Source organism: Natrix helvetica, assembly GCF_964273705.1.
Source record: "Natrix helvetica genome assembly, chromosome: 1".
In the NCBI taxonomy this organism is placed as follows: Eukaryota; Metazoa; Chordata; class Lepidosauria; order Squamata; family Natricidae; genus Natrix; species Natrix helvetica.
In genome coordinates, this window is record NC_138548.1 from 144913051 (window position 1) to 144933700 (window position 20650).

The 20650-nt window shown below is 36.5% G+C and overlaps 1 protein-coding gene across 1 annotated transcript in view; it reads right to left on the bottom strand.

Annotated features, from left to right (window-relative positions):
• Positions 1-20650, bottom strand: part of LRP1B (LDL receptor related protein 1B) — a gene marked incomplete at its 5' end in the record, with an annotated part of 698113 nt that overhangs the window by 61116 nt on the left and 616347 nt on the right. Inside the window, 6 exons of the mRNA XM_081955361.1 lie at positions 620-749; positions 4938-5044; positions 7883-7999; positions 8816-8935; positions 12180-12299; positions 17975-18091. Of these exons, the coding sequence (XP_081811487.1) occupies positions 620-749; positions 4938-5044; positions 7883-7999; positions 8816-8935; positions 12180-12299; positions 17975-18091 (711 nt within the window). The remainder of the gene's footprint in view (positions 1-619; positions 750-4937; positions 5045-7882; positions 8000-8815; positions 8936-12179; positions 12300-17974; positions 18092-20650) is intronic.

Genomic DNA, 20650 nt, shown 5'->3' on the forward strand with positions numbered 1-20650 from the left:
TACCAAAGCATATTAGTTTTTTAATGGCAGCAGTAGGCTTTAATGTAGGCTTGGAAGAGAATCACAAGTTAATGTATGGATTGGTTGGCTGTGTTTAAAGCAAGAAAGCCAACATTCCACACACTCCCACCTATATTTATAGAAAAATGGCAGCTCCGATTATGCTTTGCTCGCACAAGCACAAAGCCAAAGGCGCCAGCCTGAAGATGACGAGTGTGACCTCGTCGAAACGTCACCAAGATACTGTCAATCTTAGATGGGAAAAGACCCAAATACGCCAAGACCTGCATACCTATACCCGTGAAAATCTATGAAAACACACACACACACACACACACACACACACACACACACACTGTATATATATATATGAGAGAGAGAGAGAGAGAGAGAGAGAGAGAGAGAGAGAGAGAGAGAGAGAGAGAGAGGGGGAGAGAGATACTAGATTTGTACACCACTTAATAACCAAACAGAGACATTCCCCCATTATTTAAAGTTTCCAGAGAGTTTCCTAAATTTATGGTCATTTAATTTTGGATGTATATTCAGAAAGTTATATAATATTATTTTTCACATTATATGCTAAGTGTTCCTATCATTAAAATGGGTAAACATTTACCTGAATCACAATTCTTCTCATCCTCTCCCAGTATGCAGTCATCATATCCATCACATTTCCACTTTGCTGCTATGCAATGACCATTGGAGCACTGAAACTGGTCTTTTAAGCAGTCAGAGTCACAATATCTCTGATATAAAAACAGGACAACTAATTTAATTAATATAATACCAATCAAATGTATTTCAAGTAAAACCAGTCCTTAATCTATTTGAGAATTCTTTGATTTTATAACTAACAACTGCAATAGGAAGTCTCACAAGGGTCAATAGTTTAACTGTTATAAAAATAACTGTATTCATCTGTTAAAATAGACTGACATAAATAACATTTATTTTGCTCTTTATTTAAAAAAAAACATTCTGCCTTTTCTCCAGGCAGAGAGCAACAAGAGCAAAATAAGATATTCTATTATGTGTAACATTTTGAGTAGTGGAAATACATTTACCCTCAATTTCTATAGAGTTTCGACTGAATCGTATCTGTTAGTACTTTTCTTACAAAATTCACTAATTGATCACAACATGTCTTCTACTTTTCCAAAGCAGCCAGTGTGGGAGGTGGATCTATTTCTTGTTGTTTAGAATTACTAGAAAAGACATGTGAACATGACACAAATGTGACACAAATAAGAAATAGATAGATCCACCTCCTACATTGTTCAGAATATATACTGAAAATTCTGAAACGTATTATTCATGGGTCAAGTTCTGGAACTGCTGACATTTTCCAGCAATTAGGCTAAGGAAGGAATTTTTTTTTCTGTTAAAGGGTTGTCATAGCTAACAAACATTATTCCTCCTCCTTCTTCCTCCTCTCCCCCTGCCCCCCCTGTTATTTGGGCAAGATCAAATTTATTTGATCACAAATATACATATATTTAATTATAAACTGCTAAGAGTTATTTGGGTGAGATTAGCAGTGAAGAAATTTAATAAACAAAATAACAATAAATTGCCTACATTTTCTAAAATATTTTAGGCTAAAAAGTATTCCTTAAGGTTTTGCTGCCACAAAATGATTTTGCTGCCACAAAATGATTACACAGCATTTGTAGTGTGAAGTTGTATCTTCTCATTCTGATTCTATTTCTTAGCAATGAAGTGTCCTAGAGACCATTATAGCCCATTACTTTCTCACTGGATCAATCACTTATACATAAAAACAAAACAAAAAACCCATTTATTTAATTAATTGTTTAAACAGATATTATAGTTTCTTTTGAAAAGTGACAAATATTGTGCAGAGATACAGAATTACAGCATACTTTTGACCTTAATCAATGAAGAAGAAAAATAACAGCTCCCAAAAGAAACCAGCATGGCTGCATAAAGAATTCTCTGACAAATTGAAAGACAAAAAAGATAAATACAAAAAGTGGAAAGGGGGGGGGACATAACTAAGGCAGAATATCAGCAAATAGCCCGAGCATGTAAAGATGAAGTGAGGAAAGCTAAGGCTCACAATGAAGAAAGGCTTGCCACAAAAGTAAAAAATAACATAAAAAGCTTCTTCCAACATGTTAAAAACAAGAAAAGAGTTAAGGAAATAATTGGTCCATTGCTGGGAGAAAGTGGCAAGAAGGTGACAAGCAACAGGGAGAAAGCAGAACTATTTAACTCATGTTTTGCATCTGTCTTTACACAAAGGGATAAAACAGTCCAACCTATCAAAAACAGCACCACAAAAATCAGATTAGGAACACAAGTTGAAATAGGGAAGAAAGGGAGCATCTGTCTACCCTAGATGAGTTCAAATCATCAGGACCGGACAGATTATACCCCAGGGTTCTGAAGGAACTGGAAGACGAGATCTCAGAATCACTGAACTATATCTTTCAGAGATCCTGGAGTGCCGGGGAACTACCAGAGGACTAGAAAAGAGGTGATGTGGTTCCCATCTTCAAAAAAGGAAAAAAAAAACAGATCCAGGAAACTACAGACCTATCAGCCTGACCTCAATACCAGGAAAGATTCTGGAAAAGATAATCAAGCAACGAATTAGCGAACACCTAGAAGCAAACAAAGTAATAGCCAAAAGCCAATTTGGGTTTGTCAAAAACAGATCATGCCAGAGTAATCTTATTGCATTCTTTGACAAAGTGACAAAATTAGTGGACCAGAGGAATGCCATCGATATAGTTTACTTGGACTTCAGTAAGGCATTTGACAAGGTAGACCATAACCTACTACTAGATAAATTGGAAGAATGTGAGTTTTACAGCATCACCACTAGATGGATTCGTAACTGGCTGACCAACCACACTCAACATGTAGTCCTCAATGGAATTGCGTCTACTTGGAGGGAGGTATGCAGTGGAGTACTCCAAGGCTCTGTTTTGGGCCCAGTACTCTTCAACATCTTCATCAATGATTTGGATGAGGAATAAATGGGGAACTCATCAAACTTGCAGATGACACCAAGCTGGCAGGAATAGCCAACACTCCAGAAGATAGGCTAAAGATACAGAAGGATCTTGACAAACTTGAACATTGGGCACTATCTAACAAAACGAAATTCAATGGTGAAAAGAGTAAGGTACTACATTTAGGCAACAAAAACAAAATGCACAGGTACAGTATAGGTGGTACTTTGCTCAACAGTAGTAACTGTGAAAGGGATCTTGGAGTCCTAGTGGACAACCATTTAAATATGAGCCAGCAGTGTGCAGCAGCTGCCAAAAAAGCCAACACAGTTCTAGGCTGCATAAATAGAGGGATAGAATCAAGATCACGTGAAGTGTTAATACCACTTTATAATGCCTTGGTAAGGCCACACTTGGAATACTGCATTCAGTTTTGGTCACCATGGTGTAGAAAAGATGTGGAGACTCTAGAAAGAGTGCAGAGAAGAGCAACAAAGATGATTAGGGGACTGGAGACTAAAACGTATGAAGAACGGTTGCAGGAACTGGGTATGTCGAGTTTAATAGAAAGAAGGACTAGGGGAGACATGATAGCAGTGTTCCAATATCCCAGGGGTTGCCACAAAGACGAGGGAGTCAAACTATTTTCCAAGGCACCTGAGGGTAGAACAAGAATCAATGGTGGAAACTAATCAAGGAGAGAAGCAACTTAGAACTGAGGAGAAACTTCCTGACAGTTAGAACAATTAATCATTGGAACAACTTGCCTCCAGAAGTTGTGAATGCCCCAACACTGGAAGTCTTTAAGAAGATGTTGGATAGCCATTTGTCTGAAACGGTATAATATAGGCCTATAACGGCCTAGGCAGGGGGTTGGACTAGAAGACCTCCAAGGTCCCTTCCAACTCTGCCATTGTATGTATGTAATAATCCACCATTGTTTTCTTGTTATTTATATCCATTTTCTTTACTTTTTTCTCTATCACTTACTCATTCTCAATTATCACACACTCCACATTTTTTTCTCCCTAGTACACTTATAGGGAAGTATGCTACTGAAATACAGATAATCTCTCCTTTCATCATACAGTATTTCTCTTATTCATTTGGAAATAAAGCTACCTATCCTGTTTCCTTGAAAATAAGACCTCTCCGGATAATAAGCCTAATCAGGCTTTTGAGCGCATGTGCTAAAATAAACCCTCCCCTGAAAATAAGCCCTCCTCAAAAATATTGCAACACTGCAGCAGCCATGAGGTGACTATGGTCACTGTCTCCTGCACCTCAAAAATAATAAGACCTTCCTGAAAATAAGGCCAAGAGCTTATTTTGGGGATCAAAAGAAAATAAGACCCTATCTTATTTTCAGGGAAACACAGTATTTTTGTGCTTGGACAGAGTACAGAAAAGGAGAGGTATACTTCCTATTTTTCTTTTTTCTCAATTATTCATTTTTGTCTCTTAAAATGCAGCCTTTTCCTCCTCCAAGCATAAAAAAATCAAAATGCAGTCTCTTCACTTGCTGCCACAAGGCCATTCACACTACTCATGCATTATCCAGGTATCACGATGGAGCATGTCATCAAAGGCAACCTTTTCTCCACAGTTATTGTATGGAATGGATGTCAGTTTTTGATTTACTATCTATTGGCCATTATTTTCTCTGCTCCAAGAATAAGAAATAATTTTATTCAGGAATCATCCTTCTCAATTAATTGCCAATTTATAATAACTGATTTTTAAAGTTCAAAAACTTGTTATTGCGATTTCCCTAAATGAACTGCTCAAAATAAATGTATATTGTAGTCTTTTATACGTTGGTAGATGGTATTTTCCAGGTGGCCTATAGTCTTCCCTCTTGATTTCTTGCACTGTTATGACTACCTGATTCCTCATGATTTACCTTCAGTAAGTAACAAAATAGATGATTTGAAAAACTAAATGCTACTTTACCTCATCTGAACCATCTGGACAGTCATAATCACCATCGCACCAGAATCTTGCAGACATGCAGTCTCCATTTGAGCAGTGAAAATCCTTCTGAGTGCATGTTTGTGGTTCTGAAAAAAGAAAAAAAAATCTAAAGTCTAATCCTTTCAACTGCTTGTTTCTCTCAGTTCTTAAACAGGAAGATACTATGTGCTTGTTACTGAAATACAAACGATGAAAGGAGAAATAGGAAGCTGGTGTACTATGCAGGCTGCTTTGAACTTCTGATTGAACAGTTGGATATAAATAAAATATAGCAATAAATACTCTGCTTCCACTCTTGTTCCTCTACAACTGATATTTGCTGCTTAATGTTCCCAACTCAGATATCTCAATATTCAAAACTGATAGTCTTTGATAAATTTGTTTTCCCTTAATTATCCTATCACCTGTTAAAGCCAAGAAATTAATGGCCATCATCACATTTTATGATTAAATTCTACAGGTTACATATGGATTCTAGGCAAATAATTGCTTTCTTTTGCCTGCTTTAAATATGTCTCTAATCAGATTCACTTGATAGCTCCTGATCCGAGTGTTTTAAAAGAGGAACACTTTCTACTGTCACTTTCTACAGGTCATAGATGCCGTACTTCAGGGCTCTCAAACTCACAGCCCATGGGCCGGATGCATCACGTGCTGGCCAATCCCATGCCCAGTTTAGTGAAGGGGAAAAAAGTCCCGATGTGTCATGTGATGCTGCCGTGACGACATGTGTTTGACACTCCTGCCATATTTTAAAGTGAAGTGAACTAAAATTCTTACTTCTTAACAGCAGAAAGAAAAGGGGCTGAACACAATTCTTAGAGAATCATGGGTTTTCTACTAATTCCTCCCTGCTACTCCATGTGAGGTGAATTAGTCTGAAAGATGTTTACTTCAAGTTACCCCCTGAAATTTATAGTCAAGTGGGAACATCTGAATCACTGGTATCTAAGTTGAACACTTTAGCTATTATGTTCCTCTTCATATAATTATAATTAGGAAAAGAAAAACTGGAATTTATCCCCTGTAAAGCCGAAATAAAAAAAATGACTTGGGATGCCAAAAGCAGGAAAAAAATGCCTTAAAGCATTCTAATAATCTGCTGAAATCAAGAGACCTCGGTTATTTTTTATTATTTCATTTCTTTCTGTAATAAAATCCTGTTTTACAAAAAATTAAAATGTTATAAAACCACAATAATAAACACTATCCAATTATTAAAGTTGGATAGTGGATTACCTTAACCATAGTTTTATATAAGGGCATTGCAATGTTGGATTTAAAAAAAAAACTTCAGCCCAATTCCTATTGGTCTCTACTGTGAAATTTTCCTTGTTCCCAATTGCTACACAATGTTGTGTCATTTTCATTGAACAATTAACTATGATCCAATTGTGACATAAACTTTAGGTACTTTAAACCACATCAATTGATATTTGAATTAGCCCACCTCATCTTCCAATGTACATGTATTTATACTTCTTTAAACAATATTGCATTTGCCATTTGGTTCACCATTCACCCAATTTGAAGAGCTCCTTCTGGACTTTTTCACAACCATTTTTGTTGGTTGAATTGTTTGATATCCTCTACAAAGATCACTGTTTACTCCTAAATCAGGATAATTGATCAAAGTTCCTGAAGTTCCGGTTTGCCTGTAGGACCAGTTTTTTGCACTCCAGAGGCTTCAGGGAAGCTCCTGAAGCCTCTAAAGGTCCTCCGGGGCCCGGGGGAGACTGTTTTCGCCCTCCCCAGGCTCCTATAAAGCCTCTGGAGCCTGGGGAGGGCGAAAAATGGCCTCAAAAAAAGGCTGAAGTCAGTTGGCCAGCAGGCACATGCGTGTTGGCCAGCTGCCAGGGCAACGGATCACGTGCCCTGACAAATGGCTATGCGTCCCACTGTGGCACGCGTACCATAGGTTCACCATCCCGGTGATATGGGAAAAGATATTATATTGGACATACAAATGAAACAGTTTATGTGTATATAATTAAAAGGGACATCGAAGTAGCAAACCAGAAGAGTGAATTGGATACCTTTTATATACTGGATTTACAAAAGCAAATAAGAAATAAATTATTGGCTATTATTTGAAGGGTTTTAAACCCAAGATTGCTAAAATTACAGGTAAGGAATATAAAGATGATCATTCGCCCATTTATTACTCTTTAAGTTATTCAAGGTGGCAAACACACATAATATTCCTTCCTTCTCATATTTTCCCAATGAGCTGTGAGGTATGTTCAAGTGAGAGAAAGTAACTGGACCAAAGTCACCCAGCCTGTTTTCCATGCCTAAAGCAGGACTAAAATTCACTCTCCTGTTTTCTATGTTTCTACCTTGACCACTATACTAACAAAAAATTAGGCACAAAAAAACTGAAGTTGGTTTATTTCATCAAGGTTAAGATAGATATGCAGTTTTATCTGGTAACCTTTAATGGACTTTTGCTAGGATTGAATAATGTGGTTTTAATATTTTGTTTATAAGGAGATGAGATATGGGAAGAAGAGGTAATTTATTGTATTTTCAAAGAAGGTGATAAGTTATTAAAATTGTTTACTCTTGTGATGGGGGAAATTTTATACATATCTCTTCGGCACTTTCCAATTTTTTAATTTTTATTCTTACATCTTTTTCATTTATATTAGTTTTTAGGTTTTCAATTGTAATCTTTCATGAAATTATTATAAGATTGGGAATTATTTAAGCCCTCATAATATTTTAATAAGGCTAGAACCTTTTAAGAAAAAATAAATTATTAAAATAGAAAAGTTAATCAGCAGATCTGATCTTTAATATTATTAATCATTTATCTGAAGTATTAAGGTAACATAAATGTCTTTTAAAAATAGCAGAAATAGAGACTAAAGCAGTGTTTTTCTCTTTTTTGTAGAATGATTTACAAATATGACATTACTTACTGCAGTTTTCTTCATCAGAATTGTCACCACAATCATTTTGACTGTCACATCGCCAGTGATCTGGAATGCAGTTACTATTCTTGCATTGGTATTCATGGGGGCCACATGTCTTTTTATCTGTCACAAAAGTTTATACTATTTTTGTTAACATACTACTAGATATGCATGACTAGGAATAAGAAAAATGCATTGCAAATTACCAGTTATCACATTTTTAAACCACATTTCAATAGTAGAAGCAATAAAGTATTAAATAAAGAACCAGATTACAATGCAAACTTTATAAGGGGAAGGGGAGAGAAAGAAAGAGAAAAATTTTTTTTTGGATTGAATCTTTTGCTAAATAAACTAAATTTCTGGCTTGCATCAATATAAATTAGGTAAATTTTGGAATAAGCCAGTTTTGGTCCATTAAAACCCCTAGATAAAACAAACTCTGTTATTTTGGCATTGGAACGCACTAAGAAATAATACAGCAAAATGTGTCATCCTCAATCTTTCATGGAATTTATAAATCTACCTGACAGAATGTAAATAACGGAATGTTTAATGTATTAACATCATTATGGTATTACATTATAATCTGATATTCTACTGTTAGCAAAAGTAAGGAGAAGAAAGAACAGCAAGGTGCATGAATTCAGTTACAGTGGCAATGAGTGCACAGTTGGAAAATCTGAAGTTAGGGACAAATCATTAAGGGCAAAATCAGACTAGAAGTCCTCCAAGGTTCCTTTCAATCTGTTATTTTGCTATTCTGGTAAGAATCAATCTATGGGGTCATAATCAATCAACAAACAATCAATCTTCTGATTGATGGGTGGCTATATAAATTCTTCAGGTTGATAGCCAGTAATGTTACTTTTCCAAATATACTAATTTTGAATAAATAAGAAAAAACATAGGGAAACTGAAATTGTTTACAGAACTCACCACAATTTGCTTCATCAGACCCATCAGCACAGTCTGGATCCTCATCGCATACCCACAGTTTAGAAATACAGTGCTTTGTAGTTTTACACTGAAAATGGTCAGGAGAACAGCTGTTTTCCGCTTTAAAACAAAAGAAGCAAGGCATGTATTTATAAAATGAATTAAGATGATCAGTCAATATCAACAAGAGTTTTTAAATTCTATACATCTTTTTGAATGCCTTTTAATGCGGCTATTGGAAATAAACTATTACTTCAAAATAATTTATCAGGGTATATTCAGCAATATACTTTATTACAAGGTACAGTACTTTGAAGAAATATATTACATTTGATTAATATAAGAAAACACTAATACATCCTTTTCCAGTGAATTTGAATCTATTATTAACTGACTTTTTTTTCTGCCTGTCAGTCAGTTTTTGATTTAGGGTGACTGACCGGGACTAGTCCCTGCTGTTTTCACAGCAAGGTTTTTCTTCTTTGAAATTGCCATTCTAGTTTTCCTAGGGCAGAAACAAAGTTATTGGCCCAAGCTGGCTTTGTGCCTAAGGCAGGGCTAGGACTTACAGCCTCTTGGTTTCTCGCCTAATACCTTAACCACTATCCTAAACTTACTCTTATACATGTTTACTCAAAAGTAAATCAAATTGGATGGGTTTGTTGCCATGATATAGGATACTACATTACTTTAGAATAATTTAGTAATTTAATCTATTTTTAGAACTTGATTTTGATTAGACATGTGGAAAATAGCATTTATAGAATAAACTATATAAAACTTATTTTTCTCGAAAAACATTATTTTGAATGTTTCCTGCCATTGACATCAGTATTAGCTAGCATACTGCATAGACTTTTGTAAAATCCAGAAGTATTTGTCCAATATCTGCATTTTAACAGATTATGCCATATTTTGTTTCTTACCATAGATGATCCCATATAGTCAGCTGGATATTATTCCCTCTGTGCTAAATAAAACCATTATATTAAAAAAAAATATGTGTAAAGCTGTTGTTTGTTCCACACAACAGCCATTAAAATCCTTGCTTACTAGTATCTTTTACTATCTACTTATTTACATGAATTTAGAGACTAAAGTTCTCTAATTTAAAAGTATAATTGCATACAAAGAAGACTGATGATGCCAAACCCTGAATCAATAAATAACCTGACCTGGAAGTTTCATATAAAAGTTGGAAAAAAACAACAACAACAAAGAGGGCAAGTTCATTGGGATCCCATAGATAAAAGGATCTCAACCCCTCCATCAATATTGACTAGAACTGACTATAGAGAAAGGAAAGTAGCATCCAGAAATATACTCTTAATCCAAAACTGCTAAATTCAGATTTCATTGAGGCATACTGCCTTCTTGAGGAAGGGGCATAGTGTCACTTCCTTTATAAGCTGATACTACCACATGAAACCAGTGATGTGCGGTGAGGTTTATGACTGGTGAGGCACTGACACAGTGCTGGGTTTCAAATATTTTTAGACTTGTGGACTTCAACTCCCAGAATTCCACAGCCAGGCATGCTCAGTTCCAATTTAAAGCGACAGCATTTGTTTTTCTCCTTTGCTCCTTCTCTTTTTTTTTTCTTCTCCTTCCCCTCCTTCCTCCCTCTCTCCCTTCCTCCCCCCCTCTCTTTCTCTCACACACACACACACATGTTGGATTGGACTATCTCTCCTACCCCTTCCCTCTCTCACTCACTCTCAAACAAACCCCCCCACACACAAAAGTTGGATTGGATATCTTTTCCAGTGGCTTGAAAGCAGCTCCTCTGCCATCCCCCCCCCCCATTCCCCTGCTGCCTTTCCCAAACACCTCCACCATTGCAAATGCAGCCTGCTGTCTGGGTGGGAAATGCCTGGAACACAATAAAGCCCACCCACCACCTCCTGCTGGCAGGCTGGGGTGAGAGGAGAGGCAGAGAAGCCAGAGGGGAGCCGAGCCGAGCCTTCCAAAAGAAAGAGGCTGGGGGGAAGTGTGTGTACTACAGCATGGCTCTTTGCCTGGCTTCCTGCCTCCTCCTGTGGTCTCCTCAGTGCTCGCTTGTGCTCTCCCTCCCCAAGTGTAGTTTGATTGCAGGTGGAGCCACGTTGCCTTTTCAAACTGGCTTCCTGCCTCCTCCTGTGGTCTCCTCAGTGCTCGCTTGTGCTCTCCCTCCCCAAGTGTAGTTTGATTGCAGGTGGAGCCACGTTGCCTTTTCAAACTTGTAATCAGTGAAGCTGGGCTAGATTTTTATATAGTTTTATCCAGCTGTGTGTGTGAGAGAGACAAATGAATGGGGGCCTGGGGAGGAAGTCACTACACTTGGGGAGGGAGAACACCAGTGAGGTCATCCACGGTGAGGCAGCAACTAGCTCAGCTTTTTCCTTTTACATTTTTTTTCATGATGAGAGTGGTGAGGCTGTGCCTCACTTGCCTCACCTGACTGCACGTCACTGCATGAAACCAATTAGAGGTCACTTTGTGGATAGCTTTAGGATACAGGGGACCTGAGTTTAATAAACGGGTGATTAAAAGACTGGTTCTAATAAACAGAGGGCTGAGCTCAGAGTGTGAAATGTCCTGCTCACTTCATCAGGAGCAGGTAAATCCCATAATAACAAGCCTAGGCACCTGAACTGAACTTGCCTAGCAAGCTGAAAGCCAATCAGAGAGGGATTTAACCATGGTAATGGACTGATGTAAATATCCTTTATTAGCAAAAAAAAAAAAAAACATCACAGCTGCCCTAACTGCAAACACTAGTATGCATTGGTTGCTTGATGACTTGGCACAGGTTTGTAGCTGCTATACAGGCCATGAATTCTGATCTACCCCCTGGTTCAATGACATTTGGTAGCAAAATGAAATCCTCAAGGATTAACTAGTCATGGGGTCTCCTTATCCATCCTGGCAAAAGAATGTAAAAAAAATTAGATAGTATAGAGAATCAGGGAGATGATGGGAATCAGATGACAGTCATAGGTGGCTGCTTAGGTAACAAAGACTCTAAATTCAGAAGTCCCACACAGAGATTTCAATAGGCCAGTGCCCAGGGGTCAACATAAATGGCAGCTAGCTGAAGCCATTGGAAACATCCAAATAATTTAGGTAGGGCCTAGAAAAATCATCCGCCATCATTCTTTAATCACTCCAGCTCCCTCCTCCCCTACTACATGGCAATCCCTCAAATTTTCCTCTCCCTGGCAAAAAACCATCCTATGGGTCTGTATATATTTGTGCAAAATATATATGTTTCCTGGAATCATCTTTAGCTTTCTGTTTTATAAGCAATATGTTTTCTTAGGTGCCATGACTGTTATGTTTGACAAGATTTCTGAATTTTTACATACTAAAAAGAATGACTTACGACAATCTTGTTCATCTTCTTCATCACCACAGTTATCTTGTCCATTACACATGAGATTTATTGGGATACATTTCTGATTCTTGGTGCACTTAAATTGACCTGGTAGGCAAACATGAGTATCTGGAAGTTGGGGTGGGGAAAGGAAGAAAAGAAGGTAACTACATTAAACACAGGCACACAAATAATCCTCATATATTGTTTTTTCTTAATTAAGAATTACGTTTTTAATTTTATTAATCATTAATCAAGTTATCATAATTTAATCATTAACATTAAATTTTAACAAATTTAATAAAAAGGCAAATTTTGATAGAATATTTCTAATACAGCATTGTGCTAACCCTATTTTAAAAAGTACAAGATGGATTTGTTGCTATAACTTGTACAAGTACTAGTCAAATAATTAGTACAGGATCTAAATAGTAATGAATTATGAAAGCATTTGCAAAATGGTTGTACAAGTAGAATAAATAGAATAACATAGAATAACAGCATTGGAAGAGACCTTGGATGTCTTCTAGTTCAACCCCATGCTCAAACAGAGACCCTATACCCGTGATGGCGAACCTATGGCATGTGTGCCACAGGTGGCATGCAGAGCCCTCTCTGTGGGTACATGAGCCATGGCCCTAGGTCAGCTCCACCGTGCATGTGCGCCTCTCACCAGCCAGCTGGTTTTTGGGTCTCTGCCGTGAATGCGTGGGGCAGGGCACATGCGGGAGACACACATGCAGGCAGCGGGCAGGGGGAAAGGCGTGCATGCGTGGGGGTGGGGGCCATGGGGGAGAGGTAACGTGTTGTGTGCACAAATGCACACTTTCGGCATTCTTTGCTGAAAAGGTTAGCCATCACTGCCCTATACCATTCTGGACATACAGTTGTCCAATCTCTTCTTAAAAACTTCCAGTGATGGTGCACCCATAACTACTGGAGGCAAACTGTTCCACTAATTAATTGTTCTCACTGCCAGGAAATTGTTCCTTAGTTCTAGGTTGGATCACTTTTTCATGATCTTCCACCAATTACTTTTTGTCCTGCCTGACCCCCTCTTATCTTTGACAGGCCCTCTAGTACTTGAAGACTGCTAATATGTAACCCCTACTATCCCTCTGTTGGGGGTCCTGCCTTTCAATAGACTAGATATAGACTAGCTATTAGTAGTTCCCACAACTGATCATTGTATGGTTTAGTCTTGTCTTCTTTGTTGTTCTTCTCTGCACACTTTCAACAGAATAAGCATAATTTTTGTATCGTTGTAACTGAACTGGACATACTGTAGCATTCCAAGTGTGGTCTTACCAGTGGAATATAAACCGGTACTATCATTTCATGTGATTTTGATATTATCCCTCTGTTGAGGGATTAACTTTTTTGATAGCTGTACACACTGCTGGCTTATACTTAAGAGGTTGTCCATTAAGACATTTAACTCTGTCTCATAGTCACTACTGTTAAGCCAGGTACCATCTATTCTAAACCTGTACACTTGGCTTTTCTTTTCTTGCCTAAGTGTAATACCTTACTTTTCTCACCACTGAATTGCATTTTGTTAGATAGGGCTCATCTAAATCATTTGTGAAACTTTTTATTATTACTTTTGGCATTTGTTTCAAGTTTTAGTTCATTCTAACTCTTAGCTTTCCTGACTTTGTCCTTAGCTTTCCTGACTTTGTCCTTTGTATTTGTTGACATTCTTTTTGAAGTTATATATTTCTTTTTCCATTGGTTTACATATCCTTTTGTCTCCCAATGTACTAGAAAATTCTTTATGCAACCTTGCTAGTTTCATTTGGTGTGTGTGTATGTGGAGGTGTCTCTTGCTTTTCTTCTCTGTGGTATTGTGTTAGACTGGGCTTTTATAGTCTCATTTTTCAGAGCATCTTGTTTTTCTCTTTAGGATTTCTACCCATGAAATTCTTCCTAAATAAATTTGCAGAAATTGGCTTTCTGGATATCTAAGACACTACATTGTTGAATTATTTGTGCCTGCATTTGGTCAAATTCCAGTGTGACAAAGTCGTTCTCCCCCAAAGTTCAACCCCCTCTATCATTTCATTGTTGTTAGTAATGAAATGTTAAGTCTAGTATAGCTAACCCTCTAATTCATCTACCTTTTGGGTGACAAAGTTGTCTGTTAGATTCTTCAGCAACCTGTTTGACATCCCACTTGGTGCAGAGATTGTCTCCCAGATCATGTCAGGGTAGTTAAGGTCCCACCATTAGTACTGTGATGTTTTTTCCCAACACATTAGCTAAGTGATTAGCAAAAAGTTCATCTACTCCTTCTGCTTGGTTGGGTGGTTTGTGGTATACTCCTATAGCAATGTCATTCCTTTTTCCTTTTATATTAATCTAAATCCATTCAAGAAAGTTTTCAGCCACAATGCACAGGTTTTGTACATTTCTGTAGAAGTATAGTTATTTGCTGCAAATAATGCAACTCTACTTCCTCTTTTGTTAACTCTGTTTCTTTTGAATAATTTAAAGTCTTCTAGCAGTATATTCCAGTCTTGGGTTTCATCTCACCAAGATTTTATAATGGCAACAACGTTGAACCTGCCCTCATATACCAGCATCAAGTTTGCCCTGTTTGTTCCTTAGAGCATTAGTGTATAGATGTCTGAAATCCTCTTGACTGAATCTGCATTTTGCTTCCTACTTCTTTTGTTTTATATCAGAGTTCTCCTTCCTTTTCACCACTCCTTACCTGTTTGATTGGATTTCTTGAGGTTTGTGCTTGGAATTTGGTCCTAAAAATTGGTCTCCTGCCCATTCCAGTTTAAAACATTTCAGAAAAGCTGAACATGTTTCCTTGTTCTTGTGAGGTATAGCCCATTTCCTGCCAGAAGCCCTTCATGTAGGTAATGTAAACCATGGGCTAGAAATCCAAAGTTCTCTTAATGGCACAATTATTTAAGTCAGTCGTTTACTCCTAAAATCCTTTGTTCCCTAATTAGATGTTGACCTTCCATTGGAAATACCGATGAAAGCACCACCTCCTTTCTCTTTGGCTTTCATGCCAGTTGCTCATAGTATCTTAATATTGTTTTCAGGCTTTGTTGTATCATTCACCCCCACATGAAAGAGGAAAAAGGGACAATCTTTGGGCTTAATTATTTTAGTAAACCGCCCAAACACATCTTTGATCTTTGCTCCTGGAAGACCGCATATCTCCCTTGATAGATTATCTGGTCTGCAGATTGCTCATTCCATTCCTCTGAGAAATGAGTCTCCTATCACCAATTTACATCATTTTTTCCTTGGGTGAAAAAGCCTTTTCTTCTTGTCAGTAGTATGCTTGATGATGTTCCTTCACCAAATATCTGCACACTATCTTTTAGGAGGAGGAGATGAAATTGATTTCTAGGCTAGACTGCAGGGACATTGGTTACATTTTTTTTCTATGAGTGCCATTTTGCCATCAATCTATCTCTAAAGTTTCATTTTTCTGACAGTTGTTTGTTCTTTATAGTCTTCCTTTAGCTGGAGTTTCTCATGTTGATGTTTGAATCTCAGAGTAGCTAGACTTACCTCTAGATCCTTTACTTTTTCCTTGAGTAATTCATTTGGTTTATGTCTGGTAGAGATATACCGTGTTTTCCCCAAAATAAGACAGGGTCTTATTTTCTTTTGATCCCTGAAATAAGCACTTGGCCTTGTTTTCGGGGAGGTCTTATTATTTTTGAGGTGCAGGAAGCGGTAAGCGTGGTCACCTCATGGCTGCTGCTGTGTTGCAATATTTTTCGGGGAGGGCTTATTTTCAGGGAAGGGCTTATTTTACCACATGGGCTCAAAAGCCCAATTGTGCTTATTATACTGCGAGGTCTTATTTTCAGGGAAACAGGGTAATTTGTGTCTCCTATTGGCAAGAATACATACATGGCACATATTTTGAAAATCACATTGTTTTTTTTTTTTTTATGAATATGTGTTTTTCCATGACTGTTATTTTTCTTGCAAATGGTCCCAATAGTTCCAATGTCTTATTTCTTTTAAAATTTGGTTTATGTAGGGTTTTTAATTTTTTAAACATTTTTTTCCATATCCCTTTTGGTTTTTTTTTTTTAATTGGTCATTGCTTCCTCTTGTGGTTAATGTTGAAATAACACTTCAATGTTAGTCTTTTGCTCCCTCTTCTGGCTAGTGTTGAAGTAAACTTTAAAGCTAACACATCAAAGACAAATCAGATCACCTTCAAAATATAGTTTGTAATCTACAGATCACCTTCAGGATATAGTTTGTAATCCAGAGAAGGAATAAGCAAAAAGAATAAAGGGGAAAATAAGGCTCTTAGCTTGCAATTATTGTAAAAGTGTATAGAAAAATAGTGAATTCTTGCTCGCAGTAGTTACAAGTCAATGTCTTTTTTAAGCAGTATTTCTAATTTTGCCTAATTTGTCTTATTTAATAGTGTTTGGGTATCTTCTTTTTAATTTTAAAAATCTTAAAGATGTAGAATTAAAAAAATAATTAAAATAGTTTTATGAATTTAATTTTGACAATAAATTGTTCTAATTTTTAATCATTGTGTTCTTTTCTTTAATTTCTTTAAAAATTCAAAAAATTCAAAAACTGAAAAATTTTGCAATATTTAAAAATTGCATTAATTTTTTAAAAAATTGTATGCAGGGTTTTTAATTTTTTTTTAACAATCACTCTTGAGGTTAATGCTGAAATTATACTTAAAAGTGAATACTCTGCTCCCTCTTGTGGATAGTGTTTAATTTCCTCTTATGGCTAGTGTTGGAATAAAACATTTTGTTAATGTAAAAGTGTAAATTGTCCCTCTATTCCTCCTTCTTTTACTTCTGTGCAAAGCTTGGTGGTCGCTATTTTGACATGTTGCATTGCTGTTTCATATTTCATTGCACCAATGTGGTCACTGCTATTCTCAGCCATCATGCTGTATGTCACAATTATGTTTTGATACCATTTCTTCTTCTTTTGCTCCTCTTGCTCCTTTAACTTTCGTTTAACTTTGCTTTTCCTTTTTCTTCTCCTCCTTCTCTACACTAAGCACCTTCAGTTGTACATGCTGCCACTGCTGTTGCCTCTGCCAGTTGTGTCTGTGGGCTTTGCTACTGCTCAAGTGCAACTGACAGTTGTGTGGCTGCTGCTGCCACCACTGCCACTTGTTGCGCCCACCACCAATGCCACCGCTGCCACCTTTCCCCATCTTCCTATTTCCTTCTCTTGTTTTCCTTCTCCTTCCTTTCCGTCTTTAAGTTTTTAACTTTGTTTTAACTTTACTTCTTTTAAATGATTTAAATTATTAAATTATGTAGACCAAACTTTTCTAACACATATTGGCAGCCATTCCTATACTGGGAAAGGGGCATTCTGTCTTGACATTTACATAAATAATGTTTTGATTATTTGCCTTCTTGTGTAAGAGATTGAGAACTTTCAAATACAATTCTTTTCCAACTGTTAAATTTCTTAATAGACACTAGTAGTGGCAGTAACAAATAATTCAAGATTTTAGTTAATCAGAGTCAAAACTCCAAATGAGCCTTACTTAAAAAAAAATCAGATATTTTATTCTTGTTGAACCATTAGATAATATCATATCTGAGTAATACAATTCTTAAAATGTTATGCTGATATATTGTAGGACTGTATACATCTCAAATATTTCTGATCAAAATTTCTTCCACGCAAGCACAATTTTCCTGAAGGTTAAATTGTCGCTTGCATATTACATAAAGGGATGTTTTCAGCACATATACAGGAGAACAGTGAACAATATTTTCTCAGTTGTCCAAGATTTTTTCTCTCATATCAATCATACTCACCACAATTAAGTTCATCTGAGCTATCTCCACAATCATTTTCCCCATCACATATAAAAGCTGGTAAAACACAGAGACCAGTCCCACACTGAAAACGCCCTGGTTGACATTTAAATTCAGCTGAAAAAAAGGGGAGGCTTTGAATACTACATATGTTGGTAATAAAGTGCAATAGGGGCTTTTCTAACATTTGCAGAAAATTTATGCAATGAAGAAAGGCAATTAAATCATATATGGTAAGAATTGATAGAGATTCAAAAGTATCACTTTCCTCACCCTAATTAATCATAATGTTCTCTTCTAAGACACAGTCATTTTTAATCATATAGAAATACAGTATTAAAAAACATAGTGTAATATATTTACAATGTTGTATTTCTAGAAATTTTAATCAATCATCTCCTTACTATACTGAATAAAATGACTTTATCCATATTGTCCCTGATTATAAGTTACATTTACTGTATACCTTTTCCACCTGGCTGACGTTTGCTAATCTTAAAAAAAAACTAAGCTTGAACAAATTACTTTCCAAGGAAACAAGTATGAAATCCTAGAGGTATAAATTGAAGGGGAAATACAAAAAAAAAGCATAAATAAATGAATAAATTCCTAGGAGGGAAAAAAAAAACATAGCATAGTTTCCATACATGATTAGGAGGTGAGCATGACTCAAAAATATTTAATTTTTAAACACAATAAACTAAATCCAAATCATATCAAAAGCTCTATTTCTCATCCATAGCACATACGCTTTCTTTCATTTGATTTGCTATAAAGACTGTATGTAAAATGTATCAACAATCATAATTTCTACAGGTAGTCATTGACTAATAGTCATTTGCTTAATGAAGGCCTTGAAAAGGATGCTTCATAAAACACTTTTGATCATTGTGAAATATCACACATCCCACACCATCATGATCTGGGTAACTATGTACTATTCATAGTTACAGCTAGTTTCCAAGCACCTCATAAACCTGTGACTGCCATTTGGAATTTTCTCTGCCAACGAGATAGGTGCTGTCCTATCTCTCTCTCCCTTGTTTGAGAGAGGGCTGTTCAATTTCAACATAAATGGCCTTTTTGACTCTTCTTTCAATCCAATGGTCCTCTCTGTCCAGAATGTTCACATTTTGGTTTGAACCTGTCCCCTGTCTACAACATACTCCATTCAACAGCCTCAAGAAGGTTTCACACCCATTTGCACTCTGATTCAGATGACCTTGAGGGTACAGATAAATTTCCAAAGGATCTCATTGACTCTCAGAGTGCTAATGGCCACAAATAATATAAATCTTTCCATTCCCCCCATTCATAACCAAAGAAGTGAAACATTTTCAAAGAAAAAAAATCAAGAAAGTTCAGTTCCCTTTTGAAAAGCACTGGTGGGACTGGACTTTTAGCACTAGAACGGAGAGGCAGTATAGTAAGGTAAAGGGTATGGGGTGCCTTAGTGGGATGGGACTGGCTTTGGGAGGTCTAGTGCAGGATGTGCTCAAGTCTCTCTCCTTTCAGGGGCTGAAAATCTTGCTTGGATTTTATCAGGGCTTATTTTTAACTCCTAAGAAGAGAGACACTCATGTATGGTCTGCACTAAGCTTCCCGGAGTCTCACCTCCATACCCCCATGCTCCTTAGTTGGAATTATCTGCTTTACAACCCAGGTTGCTTAACAACTACAACCAGGTACCTCAGTCATGGAGCAAAGCAATCGTGTAATATCTCACTCAATGATCACTTTGTTCAATGATTGTGTTTGGGATCCCAATTATAGTAGAAAGTTGAGCACTATGTGCATATTTATTGATGTTTCTCCTCAGTAAAGTGCTTATAAGTCTATTGAATATAATTACACTGTACTACAGTTTTTACCTCTATGTGTATAATAATCAATATTTCAAAGAGCCACCTTTTGGGCTTATTATCCTTATTAGAGGATATAATCATATGCTTATTTACCCTGAAATTTTACTACTATGAACAAACGTTTCTAATATGTTTTAATATCATATAAAATCTAGGAATTCTGATTTATACTGAATTATTTTGAACTGTTAACAATTCCAAAACCACATAACATAAATAAACAATTTATAATTTATATACTAAAATTATACAGAATTTTTATTGCCATTTGTTATTGTTTTCCTGCAGAATGGATCTGTAGATCTTTTTCTAAACCAACTTAAGTTTATAAGTAGTCTCATAATAGTAATCTCATGACTAATATTTCTATCTAATTAAGAAGCATTCATTTATCATGACTTGAAACAGTTTTCCTTTTCAATACTTCTGAAGCATTAATTGCAAAAGGTAATTAAGAGCACCTAGTTTCTCCCTAGGCAATCTAGATTTGAATGAAGGAGACCACCTCTTACTTTGAATATAAATTATAGTAAAGAAGATGAATATTGAGATGCATTTTGTATCCGTTGCCTAAAAATACATTTTTCCTCTCTCGAGGATTGGTGTAATACACTTAGCTATATCTTAGAGTATAGTTTATTTTAGCAGGGGGAATTCCAATCCTCTTCAGTATCCTACCCACTTTACTGTTTTCAGGAAATAGGGAATGGGAGATCAGTAGAGTTGCTTAGTAATTGCCTAATTTGAAAAAGGATGTGACCTGAGACTATTGACTTTTTGCTGAGCAATATAAGACAGCTAGGTCTCAGGG